Below are 22800 nucleotides of genomic sequence, written 5' to 3'. Positions count from 1 at the left end.
CTGTAATAAATTCTTTGGGTAAAGTAACATCTTTCCTAACTAGACCGGGGGTACTTAAAGGTAGACCTAAGTGTTTCCTACTGTAACTTCAGGGCCCAGCAGTGCCCATGCAGAGCTGTCACTAAATAAATATTTACTGAATGGGTGAATCCATGGCCAAATAAATGAGTGCAATTAGATTTCCTAAAAGCACCACAAGTGACCCTTGGAAGTACAGTGTCAATAACGTGGTGGAGGTAGGATGCCATGTCATAGGGCAATTTAAAGAAAGTGGGATTTTAAAATAAGAGAAAGCAGAGAGTAAAGCAGTAAGGCAGATCTTAATAACCATTTCTGAGCGATGTGTTTTTGCTGAAAGGAGAGAGAAACCAGATCAAGCGAATTTCCTATCCTAGAACACTGTCGATTTATCAGATTTTGTACTGCGAAGAGCTCTGCCTGACTTTCAGGTGACCTTCAAGAACTCAAGGTAGCCACTACAGGGGACGACTCGAACGTGATGGAAGCAAGGGGCCCTACCTGCTTTACGCTCGCTGTCTTGAGTAGATCACACGTCCGTGGGCAAGGCATGATGGGAGATGAGGAGAAAGCAGCCCAAGGAAACTGAGGTGCAAGGAAATGATGCTACCCACAGAAAGAGCCAGGAATGGCATCAAGCCCCAGAGAAGTTTAAAGGTCCTATGAAATCATGTAAAATACCTGACTGTGTATGGGGTGAATGTGTGTGAGAGCACATACACGAGCAACACAAGGGATGTACAAAAATCGTAGTTACAAGTTGATTCTAAACAGAAAGAATTAGAGCTACGTGTTTACATGTGCCGGCAAGACAGTCACAACATATGTCATGTATAACAGAGCTGAGGCAAAACAACTGCTCAATTCACATATTAAAGCTGCAGTTCCTTTTCCTTTTCTGAACATACTAAATGAAATACGAGATAGGCCCCCAGGACACAAAGCAGCAGAAATAACTATTTTATGATTTTATTCCCTAAGCCTATCAGAGGACATCATCAAACCTGAATAAACTGAATGACAACACAGCTAAGTCTGGACTTAGGCTGGCAGAGTATTTCGGAAAATACTAAGTACAGAGAATAAACATGATTTGACAACAAAAAGACACCTTCTCACCTTTTCCCGTATCTGTTTCCTTGATATTAGTTGCCCATACGTAAATACATGTGTGTGTGTGTATCAGGAATGTAGGGATCTATTTAAGAATTTTACTAGAGTCCAATTAAATTTCTTCATGCACTTAAGCCATGGGGTTTGACTTATAATAGTCTTACATATAAGCTGCTGTCTAAACAACATACAAGTAAGTAATTATAAAGTGAAAAAAGTAAACACTCAATTCCTATGCTCAAAAGACATTTCAAGGAGGCCAAGATTTAGGTAGTATTTTAAATACATTATCATATATAATATTTTTGTATTCATGACTTTGAATGCTTTGAAGAGACACCTCCTTTTTCCTCTAAATACATAGTTTGATTTATGATGTTGCAGAAATGTATTTTTCACTTAAATGAGGAAGATAGTGCTGCTAATTAAAACAATCTGTCTTAAAGAGAAAAAATTTTAAACCTGATGCCTCTCTCTAGGGCACTATATTCATAGTCACAGTCGATATCTCATCTTCCTGTGGTACTAAAAACATCATATTTATGTTGAAATTATTCCAGGGCTTTACAGCTCTAGCAACCCTTCTACCAAATATATATCCATACTAGATGTTTAACCTTATCAAGAATAGGACTGACTTAAAAAAAAAAAAAACAATTCCATAGTGCTAAATAAAATCTGACTTTTGTAACAAATGAAAGAAATTCAGAGCAAAAGCACTGCCCTTTTATACAAAGAAGTGCAATAAATTTTTGGCAAAGTGACACAGTACTTAGGTTATGAATTTGATTGTTTTATGTCGCCAGGAGACATAAGCGCCCCAACGTTCTATGGGATCTAGTGCAATGTTTCAATTTGCAGATTAAATTAAGTCCTAATAACAAGAAGGTACCTATATTAATCTCTTCCATCCATCAAACTTACACAGCAGCCCAAACATCCCCTCAGTAGACATTCCTTCCTTTCTCCTATTAATCAAATGGTGGAAGGAGTCTTTCATTTCCTGACAAGCAAACCCCACCCCCTCAAACGCAAAACAATGCAAAAATCAAGAAAGGAGATGTCACGCCAAAGACCCCTAAACACACTGGTCTTACCTCAATCTGATGGCGAGAACATGTGTCATAGGCTCACTTTTCTTTCAGACACACGAACTGTAGAACGCTGGGCTGCTTGACCCTCATGGAGCAGAAACTTGAAAAACCAGCCTCTTGTGTTCCCACAATCTATTTACACATTGAACACACCCAGGAGCACAGAGTAATGTTTATCTGTGGTGGACAGCTATTCCCAAGAAGCAGGCAGTACCTCTGCTGTCAAAAAGCGAAGTCTTTGTTGATCAGCAGGGGAAAGGTAAGAGCTGTTTCATCCCCCAAACACCTTTAAGAAGATTTTTGACATGAGATACTATTTAGACCAATGTTTCAAAGGTGAGTCATTCTTTTAATACTCTATTCCCAAAAAACTCTTATTATTAAAGGATCTGGGGAAAATATATCTAATGAGAACAAGCAACACATAGATGCCAGGCACTATTCCGAGGGCTTTGCATTTATCATTTCCCATAATTTCCAAAACTTATTAGGTATGAATTATTATTATCCCCATAATACAGATGAACAAACGAAGAACTCTGTCCAATCAATAAATGGTACAGCCAGTTAAATTCAGGCACTGCAGGACCACAACCACGACACTGCACTGTGTAGGTATGACTCTTAGGAAATAATTGTTACCAGGATGTGGTTGGCTCAGTTGAATATTAGATAATGAGTGAAGTTTTCTTAGTGCTTGTACTACTACACGGTATCTTAAATTGGAGTAAATGAAAATTTTGAAAGATTGTTTCCCCCAGATGATTATTCATTTATATAATCACAGCAAGCCTCTTTTTAGCTGCAGTGGCCTTTTGGGTGCTTGGGGAATTAAAAAAAAAAAAGAAATGAGTCTAGATTAAAGTACCAAGAAAATTATTACTTAAGTCCAAAGAGGCATAGAGGGGAAGTCAATACAAAACTTTTAAACAGTTTTAAAGATAAATGTTTTGTTCTGGTTTTTTTTTTTTTCAGATTAGATAATTCCTGTTAATTTGTTTTCAAATTCACTGACTCTTCAGCCCTCTCCAAGCTGATATTAAGCCAATGTGTTTATTCTGGTTAAGTTCTAAATTTCCATTGGGTTATTTACAGTTTTTGTCTGTCAAAATTACCTATCTGTTCATTCATTAATTAATATACATGTATCTCCATGTATATATTTATTTATTTATTTGTTTGATTTTTAGAGTCGCATCCAGGGCATATGGAAGTTCCCGTGCTAGGGGTTGAATCGGAGCTACAGCTGCCAGCCTGTGCCAGAGCCACAGCCATGTGGGATCCGAGCTGTATCTGTGACCTACACCACAGCTCACGGAACGCTGGATCCTTAACCCCCTGAGTGAGGCCAGGGATCCAACCCGCATCCTCATGGATACCAGGCAGGTTTGTTACCACTGAGCCACAACAGGAACTCATGCCTTTCATTTATTGAATTTATTCTTCTTTAGTCTTTTGACTACTGAACAATTGTTTTAAAGTCTTTGACTAAGCATTAGTCCAACAACTGGCCATCATGGGGAAATGGAGAGGAATTTTGCCTAAGAATCCCACTCATATGAGATTTTAGATTTTGAGTTGGTTCTGAAATAGTTTGAAACTTTTGGAGTTAAAGGGTGGGGTGAATATACTTTGCAAGTGGGGTGGACATGAATCCCTAGGGGGCCAGAGTGTGGATCTAGGTAGGCTAGATAATAGCCCTTAAACATATCCAGGCTCTAATCCATACATCTGTAAATGTTACCTTATATAGCAGAAGAGGTTTTACAAATATGATTTATGTAGGCTTTTCAGATGGGGGGAATATCCTAGATTTATAGACGGGCTCTAAGTGTAACTGCAAATATCCTTAAAAGAGGAAGGGAGAGGGAGAGATGGACACAGAAGGCAATGTGACCACTGAAGCAAGATGCTATATTATCGGCTGGAGTTGTTTCTGGACCTGTGAAACTAGAAAACAAATTCTCTACTCTCAAAATACAATGGTGGGACAGGCATAGGATAAGAGTTATGGATATTCTGATTCCATAAGAATAAGGAAAGAAGACTCATTAGCCCCAAGCAATTTCAAAATCCAGCCAGCAAGCTCCATTGGGTTTCTTTGTTTTTTGCTTTTTTTAGGGCCATACTTGAAGCATATGGAGGTTTCCAGGCTAGGGGTCCAATCAGAGCTGCAGCTGCTGGCCTACACCAGAGCCACAGCAACACCAGATCCGAGCCTTGTCTGCGACCTACACCACAGCTCACGGCAATGCCGGATCCTTAACCCACTGAGCGAGGCCAGGGATCGAACCCGCAACCTCATGGTTCCTAGTCGGATTCGTTTCTGCTGCGCGATGGGAACTCCCTGTGAGTTTTAAGGCCTGAAAATAATCCTCTATGAAGCTCTGCCCTGAGCCTCTGGTTCAACCCTTTGGGACACAGTCTCCATCCTAGGGCCTGGGGCTCTGACCTCTGGGCACATTTCAGTACTACTGAACAATTGCTTCTCTTCTTTGCTTTCTTTTTAAGTGGTTATAACATGAGCTGGTTTTCTCATGACTTTAAAATCTTTTAACATGTGTTCATTTCACATCTGTATGAAAGTCATGCTATTCTCCTGTTCTAAAAATTATCATCTATACAAAATTAATATACAATACACTCACAAAAAAGGTATCGGAAAGAGATATTAAGGAAACAATAACATTTTGCATCGCATCCAAAAGAAAAAGTACCTAGGAATAAACCTACCTAAGGAGGCAAAAGACCTATATTCCAAAAACTATAAGACACTGAAGATGACACAAACATGTACAAAGACACAGCATGTTCTTGAGCTGGAAGAAACAATATTGCTGAAATGACTATACTACCCAAGGGAATCGACAGATTCAGTGCAATCCCTATCAAAATATTAGGAGTTCCCGTCGTGGCGCAGTGGTTAACGAATCCGACTAGGAACCATGAGGTTGCGGGTTCGGTCCCTGCTCTTGCTCAGTGGGTTAAAAGATCCGGCGTTGCTGTGAGCTGTGGTGTAGGTTGCAGACGCGGCTCGGATCCCGCGTTGCTGTGGCTCTGGCGTAGGCCAGTGGCTACAGCTCCGATTCAACCCCTAGCCTGGGAACCTCCATATGCCATGGGAGCGGCCCAAGAAATAGCAAAAAGACCAAAAAAAAAAAAAAAAAAAAATATATATATATATATATATATATATATATATATATATAAAACATGTTTTTCATAAAACTACCAAAAACTATTTTAAAATTTGAAGGGAGAGATTCCCCAAGGGAAAAGGGAGGGAGTGTGATGGATGGGCATTTGGGAGGGGGGGTGGATGAAAACTGTTATATTGGGAATGGATGGACAATGGCACCCCTACTGTTGAGCACAGGGAAATGTGTGTGATGAGGTCACTTTGCTGTTCAACAGAACTTGAGGAAACACTGTAAATCAACCATACTTTAAAAATAATAATAATAATAAATAAAAATAAAATTTGAGTAGAAACACAAAAGATCCTGAATAGCTGAGTCAGTCTTGAGAAAGAACAAGAGATCTGGAGGAACCAGGCTCCCTGACTTGAGACTATACTACAAAGCTATGGTCATCAAAACTGTATGCTACTGGCACAAAAACAGACACATAGATCAATGGAAGAGAATAGAGAGCCCAGCAATAAACCCATGCACTTATGGCCAATTAACCTACGACAAAGGAGGCAAGAATATATAATGGAGAAAAGACAGTCTCTTCAATAAGTGGTGCTGGGAAAATTGGACAGTTACATGAAAAAGACTGAAATCAGAACATTCTCTAACATCATATACAAAATAAACTCAAAATGCATCAAGGATTTTTTTTTTTTTTTTTTTTTTTTTTTTTGCTTTTTAGGCCCGCACCTGTGGCATATGGAGGTTCCCAGGCTAGGGGTCGAATCAAAGCTACAGCTGCCAGCCTATGCCACAGCCACAGCAAGGCAGGATCAGAGCTGAATCTGTGACCTACACCACAGCTCGTGGCAACACCAGATCCTTAACCCACTGAGTGAGGCCAGGGATTGAACCCGCAACCTCAGGGTTCCTAGTCAGGTTGTTTCCACTGTGCCATGATGGGAACTCCAGATTAAGGATTTAAATGTAATATCAGATACTATAAAATTCCTAGAGGAAAATATAGGCTGAAAACTCTTTGACATAAATGGCAGCAATTATTTTTTTGGATCCAACTCCTAAAAGTAAATGAGATAAAAGCAAAAAGAGAAGTTCCCATCATGGCTCCGTGGAAACGAATCAGACAAGTATCCGTGAGGATGCAGGTTCAATCCCTGGCCTCCCTCAGTGGGTTAAGGATCCAGCATTGCCATGAGCTGTGGTGTAGATCGCAGATGCAGCTCGGATCTGGCATTGCTGTGTCTGTGGCGTAGGTCAGCAGCTACAGCTCCGATTCGACCTCTGGCCTGGGAACCTCCATATGCCGCGGGTGCAGCCCAAAAAGAAAAAAAAAAGCAAAAATAAACAGATGGAACCTAACTGAACTTACAAGCTTTTGCACAGCAAAGAAACCATTGACAAAAAGATAACCTATCAAATCTGAGACAATATTTGCAAATGATATGACCAATAACGGATTAATATCCACCATATATTAACAGCTCATGCAACTCAACATCAAAAAACAAACAACTTAATTAAAAAATGGCCAGAAGAACTAAATAGACGTGTTTCGAAAGAGGACATACAGATGGCCAACAGGCACATGAAAAGATGCTCACCATCACTAATGAGCAGGGAAATACAAATCAAAACCACAATGAGATATCGCGTCACTCCTGTCAGAACAACTATCACAAAAAGAATGCAAATCACAAATGTCGGTGAGGATGTGGAGCAAAGGGAATCTTCCTATACTGTTGGTGGGAATGTAAATTGGTGCAGCCACTGTGGGAAACATCCTGGAGGTTTCTCAGCAAACTAAATACAGAACTGCCCAGCAATTTCATTCCTGGTACACACCCGAGAAAAACAAAAACACTCATTGGAAAAGCTATATGCTCTCCAATGTTCATAGTCCCATTATTTACAATTGACAAGATATGGAAGCAACCTAACTGACCATCACCAGATGAATGGTTAAAGACGACGTGAAACATACATACAAGGGGCCACTACTCAGCCACAAAAAGGGATGGAACTTTGCCATTCGCAGCAACACAGATGGACTTGGAAGGCATTATGCTACGTGAACTAACTCAGACACAGAAAGACTAACACTGTGTGCTATCACTTCCATGTGAATCCACAAAAAGACAACACACTAGTGAATATGGCAACAAAAAAGCAGACTCACAGATACAGAGAACAAACCAGCTGTTACCAGTGGACCAAGAGAAGGAGGAGAAGCCATTTTCAGGTGGAGGAGTGGGAGGTACTAACTAGTGGTTGTGAGACAGGTTTCAAGGATGTATAACACAACAGGGGATATAGCCAATATGTTGTAATAACTACAGATGGAGTGTAACCTTTAAAACTTGTATAAACAATTAAGTCCTGCAAAATAAAAAAATTATCTTTTAATCATCTTAGAGGTCAAACCAAAATGCCCAAAAGATTAACCTACCAGTGCAGGTAAATTTCAAGGACAGAGAAGTGCATCTCATGTAAAGTGTAAGCCCAGATGTCCCTTTTCTTGGCGTCTAGGTGACTCCAACGCACCAACACAATGAGGTTAACTCTGTTTCTCTAGTTTCAGTTTTCTGATCCGCTAACTTAGTCTTTGTTTTATCTTAGATACATTAGACCCCCACAAATTATTCCCCACTATTGGCAGAAATGGATGGGAATTTGGTTTTAGAGTCAGATCATTTAGAGATCTCTCTAAATGGATTGATGGGTTACAGAGATCTAGTCTACGCTGGATGAGACAGCAAAAAATCTGGTTTTTCAGTCTTTTAGTTTTGGGGTTTATCTGTTTTTTAACTCAAGAATTTCACACCCTCTGGGAAGACAACAGCATTTTGATATCTGGACTGGTGAGTTCTTCTGTTTCTGTGTCTCCTTGGAGCACAGTTAGAGAATGGAAAGTATAAGCTCTATTTCTCCCTGCTCTTAGGTCTATGTACCTATAATTCAGAAATGTCTTCACCTCTGATGGTGTGAGTGAATAATGTTTTCTTACCTCTGGGTGATATTCATATATTAGATCATCAAAATTCTGAATTTAAAGGATCACTGTTTTGATGGTCATATCTAATAAATAATTGATTATATTAAAGGAATATGCTTTAAATTCCCCAATGATAAAGAAATTAAACTATGGTACTTGAAATGAGCCAGATTTTTAAAAATGCATCTTCTCCCAGAAACCAAATAATCACCATTTTAAGAACTCAAATTCATAAACTTCAGGTAACTCTTTGGCAAACAAGTCTAGTTTAATAGTTTGGGTTTTGTGAAAGCTATACTTTCTCTGATTTATCAGTATTATGTTTAATACAAGCATACATTTTTATGCTACTCCGCAATCTTTTTCCTAAACTTACACAGTTTTACTGATCAAATGAGCTAGAATTGCTTCCACTAAAATTTCAGGATTTGAGAAAACATAAATTTGTTTAACCAAATCAAATCATTTTTCTGACAAACATGGATTTCTATAGTAACTGAGTTTAACAGCATGTTACCTTGAGAGCATTTCAAAATCTCCAGATAAGTGAAAACCTTGGATGATAGCATATTGAGTTCAATAATGGATTCCTTTATTATTTAAAAGATGGAACAAGGATGGAGTTCCCATCTCGGCGCAGTGGTTAACGAATCCGACTAGGAACCATGAGGTTGCGAGTTCAATCCCTGGCCTCGATCAGTGGGTTAGGGATCCGGCGATGCGTGAGCTGTGGTGTAGGCTGCAGACGTGGCTCGGATCCCGCGTTGCTGTGGCTGTGGTGTAGGCCGGCGGCTACAGCTCCGATTAGACCCCTAGCCTGGAAACCTCCATATGCCGCGGGTGCGGCCCTAGAAAAGGCAAAAAGACAACAAAAAGAAAAAAGGTGGAACAGGGAAACGTTGACTATTTGGCATAATTTTAGTTTATGTACTTCTGCTTCTTATCTGCACATGCTACAAAGGGGCTACAGCTTCAGGCTCATTTCCGCCACACTGAGAAGCTGTGCAAGGAATGAGTGCAGCAAGAAAACCTGGGTTAGATATGTGCATGAGCTCGACGAATAAAATCACAGAAAGGAGACACTTATGGACCTTAGTCTTCTCTGCAAAACAGGAGTGACTTCAAGGAAAAGCTGTAATTAACATATGTGAGGGAGACTCTACTATAGGTCTCAAAATGAAGGGAAAAAAGGGAATGGTTTCTGTTCTAAAGTAAGATGGCTTTTTGTTCCAGAGTCGGAAAAAGGGTGCCGGAAATGCAAACCTGACTTGGTGTGTACAGAAAGGCGTAGAAGGTTCTTAGAACCAGATTTTGAAAAAGAACACAAATTTCTGTTAAATTTTTCAAAATCGGACTCAGCTTTCATGAATTTATTCATACGATTTTCAAAAAGAGCTTCTGGTTACTTTCGTATCAAACACCATACTGACTATTGAACTCAATCTGAGAACTGTATTTGCCTTCAGTACAGAAGAACGAGTCTCGTAGGTCTGCTTTTATTGAAAGATTGCAAAAGGTCACTCCTCTGCTGCATTAGTTTCCTATGACTGCTCTACCAAATTACCACAACCTTGGTGGCTTTAAAAATCAACAGAGGAGTTCCCGTTGTGGTGCAGTGGTTAACGAATCCGACTAGGAACCATGAGGTTGCGGGTTCGGTCCCTGCCCTCGCTCAGTGGGTTAAGGATCCGGCGTTGCCGTGAGCTGTGGTGTAGGTTGCAGACGCGGCTCGGATCCCGCGTTGCTGTGGCTCTGGTGTAGGCCAGTGGCTACAGCTCCGATTCGACCCCTAGCCTGGGAACCTCCATATGCCGCGAAAGCGGCCCAAGAAAATAGAAAAGACAAAAAAAAAAAAAAATCAACAGACATTTATTTGCTTACAGTTCTGGAGGTCAGAAGTTTAAATCAGTTTCTCTGGGCCACCTGTTTTGTCATCTGCCCCCCAAAATCTATCAACCGAGTAACTTTCTATACTTTGTTCTGATAGTCTCATGACGCTGGTTATTCTCTTCAAAATAAAAGAAACAATAAAAGTTAACACAGTTCTTGAACGTTTATTTTTTTGTATTACTTCCCTGCATAACAGGTAGCCAGGCAATAACCATTCACATTCTCCAGCATCCATAAACCTATCTTAAATGCACGAATGTCTGGGAGATTTTAGTTTTGCCTTCCACAAACTGAATCCTAAATGACATAAAATAATACTTCAAAATATAGTTTGCATTTAAAAGGCTCTTTGAGATTTCCCAAAGGCCCTGGCAGTCACGAAGATTCTATCACTGTATAAAAACAGAGATGGTACAACTACTAGATTTATTTGATACACTACTTTTCATGATCTGCCCAGTAGAAATCAAAAAAATTATCAAAAAATTGAAAAACTGTCAAAGGAGGTGTTCAGCCTTCCCTAGGTTAAATACAAACAGTGCAAACATTAACATCAATATTTTTAGAAAGTTGGTCATGTGCAGGAAGTTCCTAGAAATTTGTCACATCCCTCACTGCCCACTGTATGTTTCTATTTACCAGAGTCCTAGTGGGACTCGTCCTGATGATGTTGGCAACAACACTAAGTATAATTTCAGTTGTTATTTTTATTTTTATTTTTTTAAGATAATTTCTTTTTCTTTTTTCTTTTTTTTTTTTTTTTTTTTTTTTGTCTTTTTCCGGCCACACCTGCGGCATATGGAAGTTCCCAGGCTAGGGATCAAATCAGAGCGGTAGCTGCCAGCCAAAGGCACAGTAACACCACTTCTGAGCTGAGTCTGTGAACTATACCACAACTCATAGCAATGCTGGGTTTTTAACCCACTGGGCGAGGCCAGGGATCGAACCTGTGACCACAAGGATGCTAGTCAGATTCATTTCCACTGAGCCATGATGGGAACTCCTCAGTTGTTATTTTTAAATGTCTACTTGCAATCTTCTTATTTTAAATTGCACCTACCACCCTCTTGATCAGCACTTTCAAACGGAGGATAAATATCAAACCTACGCTACCACTAGCGTTTTATTAAAACACATATGTTCAGGAGTTCCCTTGGGGCACAGTGGGTTAAGGATCTGGTCCGGTCACTGCTGTGGTTTGTTCCCTGGCTCGGGAACATCCACGTGCTATGGGCAAAGGAGGACTACAGATGTTCAAGTCATACGCCAGACTTTTTCTAAAATATGCTTAATCATTATGTTAATAGACTTATTACCTAAGACCTTTTCTTGAACTGGCTTTATTGTCTTCTTTGGCAAAATACAAGGAAAAAAGCAATTTCACCTTCATTTGAATTATGTTTGTTACGCCCTCCCACAAGATGTGCACTTTATCAGTAATAAGCTAACGACAGCCACTGTGAGGGCCTGTCTCTTCTTGACTGTTACCTCTCACGGTTCCAACAAGGCCAGACAATCAGCTAGAGGACGAAGATCTTGTTTTCACCAAAGGACGTTCCAAATGCCCAGGAAAAGCAAAGATATGTTCAACAATAGGCTCTTGGACAAAGACTTCTGCGGCCATCACAGAATCACCTTTGAGATCACGTCAGTGAAGAGAGTCCGAATTCTGAGACCAAGTTCATCAAGAAGCAGAATGTTCAAAACACAGTTTAATACAACATATGATGGAACAAGACCTAGGCTCGCAAGGTAAAAACATACCAGGAACGTAACCCTTTTACTCGAACCTATTACCAGGATTTCCCGAGGGAAAGGTGTTTTAAGAGTGACTTGCTGAGAATGTTTTCCAAGACACCCAAAAGATCCCAAGATCTGTTATCAAAGACTTCAGTTTCTTTTCCAGACAAGAGAACATTTTCTATCTCTAGGCCCACTTCTCAGGATATAGTTGAAGAAAGCACCTCAACAACAGAGAAGAGGGGGGGAGCTCTCCTCTCCACTGTGACCCTGGAAGAACTGATTAACATCTCTGGGCCGAAGTGTCCACAGCTATAAAATGGAGACCCTAAAAATAAATAGATAAATAAACCCCCTCTTTTCTGGTGCCCCCTTTACCCAGGTTCAGCATGCAAGTTTTCTTCGGAAAACATCACAGACTTGTAACTGTAGATCTCAGAATTTTGAAATAAGTTCGTCCAACGTCCTCATTTTTGAGCCATGGAAGCTGACATGCTGAGGAAACCACACTTAGAGGAGACCAGAGCCCCTGACTCTCCTCCTGCAGCTGCGGGACAGGTGCCTGCTTGCTACGGAAATAAAGAGAAGAGTAAGAGTGGAACTTGGCTAAGGCTTGGAGGCTTTGGGGCTCTTAAAACAAATCCCCAGGCTGCTAGAGCAGTGTACCTTGGCGGTCAAGGTCTGCCAGGACCAATGTCATGACCTGAGGCCCCATTATTCTGCCAGGAAGGGCATGGGCAAACAGAGGCAGAGGATTCGGGGAGAGAGCAAAACTGCTTTAAAGAGGTCCCTGCTGGAGTTCCTGTCGTGGCTCAGTGGTTGACAAATCTGACTGGGAGCCATGAGGTTGTGGGTTCGATCCCTGCCCTTGCTCAGTGGGTTAAGGATCCGGCATTGCCGTGAGCTGTGGTGTAGGTCGTAGATGCAGCTCGGATCCTGCACTGCTGTGGCTCTGGTGCAGGCCAGCGGCTAGAGCTCCGATTCGACCCCTAGCCTGGGAACCTCCACATGACGCAGGAGTGGCCCTAGAAAAGACAAAAAGACAAAGAAAAAAAAAAAGTTTTCTTAGATTTATACGAGCACCTACTTCAATGAGTCCTAAGGACAACCCGCACTGCTACTCTAAGGAAATTCCTGTAAAGCTGGCAAAAGGGGGAAGGAAAGCAGAGAGGGTGAGTGAGCAGGCCGAGGGGAGCAGAGAGGAAAGCGGGGTAAGGACCGTGTGGTTCGCGGGTGTAGCCGTGGCTTCTTCCTCTGCAGGACACTCTCTGTCTCCCCACAAGGCTCAGCGGGGTGTGGATTTCACAGCCAGAGGCCCAAGCATCCGGCAGTCACGTGAGAACCAGGCTCCATTGCTGGGGGGCTGGGTGGGGGGGACATGTCTAAGCGTCTGTTACACAGGGAGGCAGACACAGGCAGCCACCTGCTAAGGGCGTGCTCTGGGCCAGGCTCCGGGTGAGGCCGCAGTTTACAGGCACACGGTGACTCGGTCACTGGGAAAAGCCCAAGATGAAGACACTCTTCTGAGCCCCATGTTACACATGAGGAAACTCTGCTCAGAGGGAACAGACGAATGACCAAGACCACGCGGCCGGAAAGGGGCGAACGGGGCTGGCAAACCCAGGCCCACTGGTCCCACTGTTGAAGCCAGCTGGGCAGCCTCTGACCAGTCCTTGATGACGGGCCAGGAGGCAGCCCAGGGGCGCCCATCAGCATGTGCGGACCAGGAGAAGGTGTCCCATGATGACACCGACGGGACACAATTCGATTTCTTCTTCACGTGACAGGACTTTTTTTGTAAACCTAACACAGCACATAAGAGTGTTGGAAGGAACGGTGTGTATTTTGAGTCCATCACTTGGGACAATTTTCATGGGATAGACTCACACATGCTAAAATGTGTCTGCAGACACTGATAACTGTCCCCCTATCAAATAAATGAGCACAGACAGGTGAAGTGGTTTCATCTGAGAATGAGATTTATAATTGGTTTAATGGGATGCTTTCATAAATAAATCCAGTAATACTTAGTAATAAGAACTGCTTGAATGGCACGTTTTAGTCTAGAAAGGAGTTCTACGTAACACGACTATTTAACTGACCAGTGTCCATAAGACAGAACAGAATGGTTTATTCTACAGAGAACAGCACCAGCTAACAACCCCCGTCTCGAGTCCCGTTTGGCATAAAGCAGCGTAAAATCACTCATACGTGACATCGACACAGCCGTAACTCCTTTTGGGTGCGTTTCTTTATGGATTTCCCGGCACGCCTCCATCTCCAGGGAAAGGCCCTGTCCCATTAAGTCCACGCCAAGCGCTCTGCCACCCTCTGCACCCAGCCCACTGCCATGGCCTCCTACTTGTAGACCTGCTGCAGCAGGAATGAAGCTTTCAGGTCCTCGGTCCTGCTTTGCAGCCCCTCCCCCGTCACCACTGCCATTCTGGGAACTCAGCATCCCCGGGGGCCCTGCCCACCCCGGCGTCACAGGCCCGGGCGCCCTCAGAGCCACGGAGGAAGGAGGGCCTCGCCCCCCACAGCCTCGGCCAGCCCCGCCCACCAGGACCACGCCCCGCCCCGTCGCCCTGGGAAACGGCTCCCCAAGGTGGCGGATCCCGGCATCCCGCACTCACCACACCTCCCGGCCCCCCACCTGCACCCGGAGCCCCTCCTGGGGGTCCCGCAGACGCCTCAACGACACGTGACAATAACGGACAGGCGTCCGAGATACCATGGACTTTAATGGCTGCGAGACCTTAAAGGGGACCAGACCTTCCTCAGCCACACAGGCGGGATGAGGCCACCGCTGAGGTCTGGCCCGGCTCCCGGACCCAGGTCTCACTGCCCGGCCTCGGGCAGGGGCTCCTCGGCCCCGGGCTCCTCAGCCCCCTCCTCAGCCCCCCGGGAAACGCTGCTGGCCTGGAAGAGGCGGCTGAGGGTCTCGTTGTTGTTCAAGGCTCTCTGCACGTGCTCGGGGGTGATGCGCACCTTGCGGCTGCTGCGGGCCTCTCTGGCCGCCAACTCCAAGATGTGTGCCATCAGGTGCTCGAGGACGCCGGCGAGGAACACAGGGGTATATGAGCTCAAGCGCTGCGCATACTGACCCTCTGGCAGGACGCAGTCCAAGCTGCTCATTGGGAATTGCAGCTCTGCTCTTGAGGAGCACGAGAGGGCGTGCTTCTTACGATGACTGCATTGCGGGAGGTTTCTTTTCCGAGACATGTTGGCTGGGTTCTGTCCAGGATCGGCCCAGAGAGATTATCCCACTGTCCTGGGTCTCCTGAGAGGCCACTGAGACTTTCTGCGTCTGCCTTTTATTGGCCTGGGGCCTTTGTGACACCTCTGACTTTGTGATGTCATCTGTGTCCTCTGAACCCTGATCAGGACTGGCCTACAAATGCCTGTGGTAGGAACCTCTCTTTTAGGGAACTCTTTCTACATCACTTTAAAGGTCTAGCAGATTTTTTTTTAAAGGATGTTTTATTGGAGCCACTGTCCTGTCTTTAGGACGCTGCTTCAGGTTATCTGAGCCCAGCCTTGCATTGGCTTTGAATGGTTTACATCCATCTGTAAACTGGTGGCCACTGACAGACACGCGGAATGCCTTGTACAGTAGAGCTCCGTTTCTCTGCACCCTCATACTGTAATAAAACCAACACTGCCTCTGCCTCCATTTTCACATCTCAATACCCTTTTTCAATATTTCTATGTTTTCTCTTTGGCTTATCTTTTGGCTACAGTGTCTGCCAATTCCCTCATGAGTTAAATACATTCCTCAAACACACTTGCACTTCGTATCTAAGTGTCATGAATTTCTCGGTTTAAAAATAACTTTTAACTGTTGCAGAGATCACACTGATAGGCCAGGTGAACTCCAAAGACAGAAAAGTGTGTCTCATTCGCAGCCAAAGCCCAGGAGTGCCCTGTCTTGTTCCTTCTAGATGATTCCAGAGCACCGAGAGGATGTTGGTGATTTTGTTTTTCTAATTTTAATTTTACATTTTAATTCTCCTCGATACTAGTTTTATGTTTCTGCTTTCTTTTCGCTCATTTATAGCTGCTAAGTGATTCCCCTTGTTGGCAGAAGTGGTGGAGAATTTGGACTTAGGATCAGACCATCTGGAGATCTCTATGAGTGGGTCCACAGAGATCTAGTCTCCACTGAGGTAGAGACAAGAGACAATCTCGTTTTCTAGTCCTTGTTTATCTGTTTACTAGTCAAATCATATCCTCTAGAGGCAAACAGCTTTTTGCTATCTGGACCAGTTAGTTTTTCTTTCTATGCTTACATGTAACCGTGGATGAAATTGTAGAATTGAAGCTATAATCGCTCTTTGTGCCTAAATGTTGATGTGTCTGTAATTCAGAAATGCCTTCACCTCGGATGTGTGAGTGTGGAATGTTTTCCTATGCTGAATGCTATTAAGGGAAGCGATTGCGACATCTCTTAAAGTAATGGCGCTCTGTTCTGATTGGCATATCTGCATCAATTGCTTACATAAATTGAATATTCCTAGCTTTCCTTAAGAATAAGGAAGCTCAATTACGATACTCTAAATTAACTACATTTAAACAATATATATTCTCCCAGAAACCCATCCACAATTATTTTAAGAAATCAACACTTCTATATTGAGAGGTTGTCTTTTTCCCAGACAGGACCAGCAACCCCTGTCTGTCTTGAGACCACACAATTCTCATGACAGAGCAGAGGAGGAGCCTCGACAACGGGGTGCAGGGCTGGGCTCGCCTCCCTACCGTGCCACCCACTTGCCGTGGGACCCTGGGAGAGCGGACTGGCATCTCTGGGCCAAAGTGGCCTCTGCTATAAAAATGGAGACCCTAGACAAGAATCCCTGGCCTCTGTGCCCCACTCACCCCATTTTAATAGAAAACTGTTCTTAGGGAAAAGTCATAGACTGGTAACTGTACACCTCGAACAGAACTTTGCAATAATTTAGTCCAACAGCGTCATTTTCTAGCCATGGAAGCTGACGTGTCCCAAGTAAACGACACTTACAGGAGACCAGAACCCAGTCTCCCTCCCTCTTCTTTCACTGTTTTGCTCCTTTGTGTCGTGAAGACTCTCTCTCTCATGGTCAAGTTGGCAAGTTACTCTCATTCTACATCTCAGAACTGAAATATCTCAAACCACAGTATCTAACCTGCCTCCCCGCTGCAAACTTGTTTCCTTTAATGGATGTTGCATTAACAGAAGTTTAGAGATATTTTGCCCTCCGTGATTCAAGAACCCAAAATATGAGTGATCAGTCTTTTGTGTTCATGAAGGACTCTGCAAGAGAAATGCTAAATGAGACACCAAATGCAGAGCCTGCTCACTGTTTGTCCTTAGATTTGGAACCGTACACCTAAGAGAATAAATTAAAATGACCACTGCAGCCACGACGTGGAAACAACCTAAATGCCCACTGAGCGATTACCAAGATGTGGTACATATGTACGATGGAATTCTACTCGGCCATAAAAAGGACAAAATAATGCCATTTGTAGCGACATGGATGCAACTAGAGAGTCTCATACTAAGTGAAGTAAGTCAGAAAGAGAAAGAAAAAGGACCATATGATATCACTTCTTTAGGGAATCTAAAATACGGCACAAATGAACCCCTCTGCAGAAAAGAAACAAACTCACAGGGAGAACAGACTGGTGGTTGCCAAGGGGAAAGGGGGAGGGAGTGGGATGGACGGGGAGTTCGGGGTTGGTGGATGCAAACTATTGCATTTAGAATGGATAAGCAGGAGTTCCCGTCGTGGCGCAGTGGTTAACGAATCCGACTAGGAACCATGAGGTTGCGGGTTCGATCCGTGCCCTTGCTCAGTGGGTCAAGGATCTGGTGTTGCCGTGAGCTGTGGTGTAGGTCGCAGATGCGGCTCGGATCCTGCGTTGCTATGGCTCTGGCGTAGGTGGGCGGCTACAGCTCCGATTCGACCCCTAGCCTGGGAACCTCCATATGCCACTGGAGCGGCCCAAGAAATGGCAAAAAAAGACAAAAAAAAATTAAAAAAGGAATGGATAAGCAACGAGGTCCTACTGGGTAGCGCAGGGAACTATATCCAATCTCTTGAGATAGAACAGGACAGAACACGAGAAGAAGAAAGTACATATATGTATAACTGGGTCCCTTTGCTATATAGCAGAAATCAAAACAATATTGTATATCAACTACACTTTAATAAAAACATTTTAATAATAATAAAATAAATGACTTTTTTTTTCTATTTCCAGCTGCACCTGCAGCACATGAAGGCTCACAGGCTGGAGGTGCAGCTGCCCGTCTACGCCACAGCAACACCGGATCCAAGCTGCACCTGCAACCTACACTGCAGCTCATGGCAACGCTGGATCCTTAACCCACTTAGCAAGGCCAGGGATTAAACCCACATCCTCATGGACACTATGTGGAGTTCTTAACACACTGTGCCACAACGGGAACTCCTAAAATGACTGCTGCACTGCTAATCAAACATGATTTGTGGGCTGACATGGGTCCTTAAATTATTTGTTACTAGTCAGCTATAAGAGGTAAAGAAATTGAGTTAGCTTTCAGGAGTTGCCAGTGTGGCTCAGAGGTAACAAACCCGACTAGTATCCATGAAGACGGGAGTTCGATCCTTGGCCCCGTTCAGTGGGTTGAGGATCTGTCGTTGCCATGACCTGTGGTATAGGTTGCAGACATGGCTGGGATCTGGCATTGCTATGGCTGTGGTGTTGGCCTGCAGCTTATAATTAAATAAGACTATATGTCATTTGGCAATGAATTTGTAAAACAGAAAATGTTGCCCCCATACCAAAGACCATTTAAAAAGCACCATGCTACACCAATTCCCCAAACAAGAAGATTTCATCCTTTTCCTTTTCTTTTCTTTCTTTCTTTTTTCTTTTTTTTTTTTTTTTTGGCTTTTGTCTTTTTTAGGGCCACACTCACGACATATGGAGGTTCCCAGGCTAGGGGTCAAATCAGAGCTACGGCTGCCAGCCACAGCCACAGCCACCGCCACATGAGATCCAAGCTGCATCTGTGACCTACACCACAGCTCACAGCAACGCCAGATCCTTAACCCACTGAGCAAGGCCAGGGATTGAACCTGCAACCACAAGGTTCCTAGTTAGATTCATTTTCACTGTGCCACGACGGGAACTCCCGAAAACTGTGGTTTTAGAATTAATGTACAATGAGAATAATGACCTCAACTCTCTTAAGGAGCCACGTATGTGCTGTACATGAGTGAAGCGGGTCACACATGAGGTACAATAGGGAAGGGTGATGACCGTGGAAAACCGAAAGGCCCAGCATTACAAGCAGCGAGTCCTCTTCATCCGACCATCACCACGCCTGGCCAGCCGTTTGTATTCCACACAAAGAAGCCAGGAGTGGAGGTTTGCAGGTAAACTAAAGTCCCCCTTGAACTAAGTTCATGCCAACTGCTCTGCCACTCTCTCCTGAGAAAATCCCCATCATAATCAAAAGACAGTCACGAACAAAGTTCACGCCAAGGGCTCTGCCACCCTCTCCACGCAGCCCACTGCCATCGTCGCCTACTTGTAGACCTGCTGCAGCAGGAATGAAGCTTTCAGGTCCTCGGTCCTGCTTTGCAGCCCCTCCCCCGTCACCACCGCCATTCTGGGAACTCAGCATCCTCGGGGGCCCTGCCCACCCCGGCCTCCCAGGCCCGGGCGCCCTCAGAGCCACGGAGGAAGTAGGGCCTCGCCCCCCACAGCCTCGGCCAGCCCCGCCCACCAGGACCACGCCCCGCCCCGTCGCCCTGGGAAACGGCTCCCCGAGATCCCGGCATCCCGCACTCACACCTCCCGGCCCCTCACCCGCACCCCGAGCCCCTCCTGGGGGTCCCGCGGACGCCTCAACGACACGTGACAGAAACGGACAGGCATCTGAGGTGCAGCCAGGGATCTAAATCCGTTAACATTTACTGATGACAGAAGCTGGGCTCCTCAGCTGAGATCTGCCTTAGGCTGAGGCTGTGAGGGCTCCTGCCAGGCTCTAGGACCCATGTTTCAGCCATTCCTTCGGGATCCAGGCATTTCATCAAACAGAGCAAAAGCTGTATCCTTCACCTGCCGATGGGGCTCTGCGTTGCTGTCCACTGCCCTCTCCACGTCTTGTGGGGTCATCTGCATCCTGCCGGTGTTGGCCTTAGTGTCTACCAGATCCAGGATGTAGTCGGTAAGGTATTCGAGCACGGAGAAGAGGAAATGTGTTGTGGATGAACTCAGAGTGTGGACATACTGATCTTCCTGCAGAAGATGGTCCACGAAGCTCACAGGGACCTGTGGCTCGGTTGTTGTAAGATGAGTTGGAGCCTCATAAGAGCCCTCGGGGCTTTGTTTTCCTGACATGATCTTTGCTGGCTTCGGCTTCAATCAGCTCTGCTTGATGTTCCTGCTGGACTGGACCTCTTGAGACACCCGCATTCAGCCCTGCACATGATATAGCTATGGTCTAGTCCCTTTGTGACATCCTAGACTTTGGGACATCACTGGTTTCCATTGTGCCTTAACTGAGCCTCAGCCAAGACATGTCCATGACAGGACTCTGACTGGACCCTCATATGGAGGGAACTGCCCCTGACCTTAACGTTGTAGAAATAACTGTATATTTCAATGGCAAACTTGTCTCTATCTTTCGGACACCATACCACATTTTCCGACTCTAGCCTTGTAATGTCTTTGAAGGTTTTTATAACCTTTTGTTAGTGGGAGGTTGGTGAGAAACATAGTAAATGTACTGCCTAGAAGAGGTGAAACTGTCCCCCCTCTCATGATGTCATGAAACTAGTTTTGCTTACACATTCATTTAAATATTCTTTTCTTTTAAATGTTATAATTATTATTTTTAATAGTTATTTCCCAAATACAATTTAAATATTCTTGATCAATACTCCTGTATCTAATGTTTGGATTCTTTTTTTAAAAAAAATTTTTTTTAATTTATTTTAATTGGGAGTTCCCACCATGGCGCAGCAGAAACGAATCCGACTAGGAACCACGAGGTTGCGGGTTCGATCCCTGCCCTTGCTCAGTGGGTTAAGGATCCGGCGTTGCCATGAGCTGTGGTGTAGGTTGCAGATGCGGCTCGGATCCCATGTTGTGGTGGCTGTGGTATAGACCAGCAGCTGTAGCTCCGATTAGACCCCTAGCCTGGGAACCTCCATATGCCGCACCCAGCGGCCCTAAAAAGACAAAAGAAAAAAAAAAGAAAAAAGAAAAAAAAATATTGTAATTGGTTTACAATGTTGTCAATTTCTACTAAACCGCACAGTGACCCAGTTTTATATATCTTACATATACATACATACAAACATACGCGCGCACACACACACATTCATTTTCTCACATTATCCTCCATCGTGTTCCATCACCACAAGTGCTTAGAGATACAGTTCCCTGTGCTATACAGCGGGACCCCATCCACTTGGATTCTCTTTTGAACGAGTTATAACATGTTCCCTTTCCCTCACTGAGCAAAATGGAATCTTTTAACCCATGTTCACCTCATGTCTATTATGAGTGTCTTGATTTTGCACAGTTTGAAAAACATCTTTTGACCATTTGGGAAGTTCCAATGAGATACTCAATGGATTTAGCTGTAAGAAGCAGGACAATATTGTAGAGAGGGCAAAAGCTGTACTGGGTGCCCAGTTTCAGCCCAGATGTGTCTTTTCTTGCCTGTCCTAAGTGAGGCCAAGACACCAAGTGTTGTTTCTTCTCACTTTTTTCTTATTTTCATTTTCCTCTCCACTAATTTTGTGTTTACTGCCTTGTTTTTGCTTCATTTGCTGCTGATAAGAGTTACAGACATTGCTCTCCCAAAAGAGAAAGTAGAAGGCAGAAAGAACTCGGATTCAAGCAATTTCAGCATCCAAGCAGGCAAACCTCCTCAGCTATCAAGTCCTGAGAATGATCTTTTGTGGCTTGAGGCGCCTCCCTCTAATGCCATGATTTCATCTGGGACCATAGCTCTGCCCTCAAAATCATCTTTCTTTTCTTTTGAATGGTGAATATGTTTGCAGCTGAGTAGTTTTATCAGCCTGTTTCCGCTTATGACATTTTGGGAGTCCCATAGCCTCTTTCATGTCATCTTTTCTCTATCCTTTCAGTTAGCGACGACATTGTTTCTGCCTATTTAATGGACTCAAAAATCTTGCAGTCGCCCATGTATGTCTTGGGGATTCATGTCCTTAAACAAGAGGCTGATTCACAAACCCCTCCTGGAAAATCTAATTCCTTCTTCTGCTGAAATGGCCTGGCTTATCCATGATTCACAGCGCCTTTTGCTTCAAGGAGCTCTCTGTTTGAATATCCTTATATTCTTTTTTTGTTTGTTTTTTTTTAATGGCTGCATGTTGGAGACCACGGAACCGCTGAACTCTGCAGAAAGCAAACAGGCCAAGGAATGCTTGTGATGGCAAAAGCCAGATAAGCATGTTTGCCGATGCAGAGTTCCAAAGTGCAGGGTCTCCTGTCAAAATAAAACAAGGTGTTTATACATTGATTATGTTGTTCCTTAGGCAACTGCACTATATCCTAGATGTATACACTTGTGACTTTTATTGCCAGCAGTCTCCCCAAATCTCACGAAGAGATAGCTTTGACACTCCCTAGGCCTCCTCTTGCTCACTAAACACTTTGCCTAATAAAAGTCTTGTGGGCTAAAGCCTCAGGACCTTTGTTCAGAGAAACTGAATGCCTCCTGGTCCCCCACTTTTAAAATGTAAAAGAGTCTTTTGTGTTTTATATGCAGGGTCTCCTGTTGACCTGT

The 22800-nt window shown here is 43.9% G+C and overlaps 3 protein-coding genes across 48 annotated transcripts in view; all 3 read right to left on the bottom strand.

Annotated features, from left to right (window-relative positions):
• The window catches only part of SYTL5 (synaptotagmin like 5), a 304058-nt gene that overhangs the window by 192148 nt on the left and 89110 nt on the right, over positions 1-22800 (bottom strand). For 5 of the 46 annotated variants that reach the window (XM_085007657.1, XM_085007656.1, XM_085007666.1 and 2 more), the window contains exon 1: positions 2229-2336. The exons of 36 other annotated variants lie outside the window; for them this stretch is intronic. The gene's annotated coding sequence lies outside the window, so the exon portion shown is untranslated. Of the gene's footprint in view, positions 1-2228; positions 2371-22800 lie in introns of those variants that run through there. 5 more of the 46 variants (XM_085007650.1, XM_085007653.1, XM_085007663.1 and 2 more) reach the window with 4 other exon arrangements.
• On the bottom strand, positions 14724-18138 carry H2AL3 (H2A.L variant histone 3). The gene has a single exon (XM_085008935.1). The coding sequence runs from the start codon at positions 15222-15224 to the stop codon at positions 14841-14843; it is 384 nt and encodes a 127-aa protein (XP_084865061.1). The 5' UTR covers positions 15225-18138; the 3' UTR covers positions 14724-14840.
• Positions 19629-20861, bottom strand: H2AP (H2A.P histone). The gene has a single exon (XM_003135010.5). The coding sequence runs from the start codon at positions 20376-20378 to the stop codon at positions 20037-20039; it is 342 nt and encodes a 113-aa protein (XP_003135058.1). The 5' UTR covers positions 20379-20861; the 3' UTR covers positions 19629-20036.

Source organism: Sus scrofa, chromosome X (genome assembly GCF_054392235.1).
Source record: "Sus scrofa isolate SSC_HxYL_T2T_F1_AM1 chromosome X, Sscrofa_HxYL_maternal_Yorkshire_Landrace_v2.0, whole genome shotgun sequence".
NCBI classification, from domain to species: Eukaryota; Metazoa; Chordata; class Mammalia; order Artiodactyla; family Suidae; genus Sus; species Sus scrofa.
This window is presented reverse-complemented; position numbering and strand designations above follow the sequence as displayed.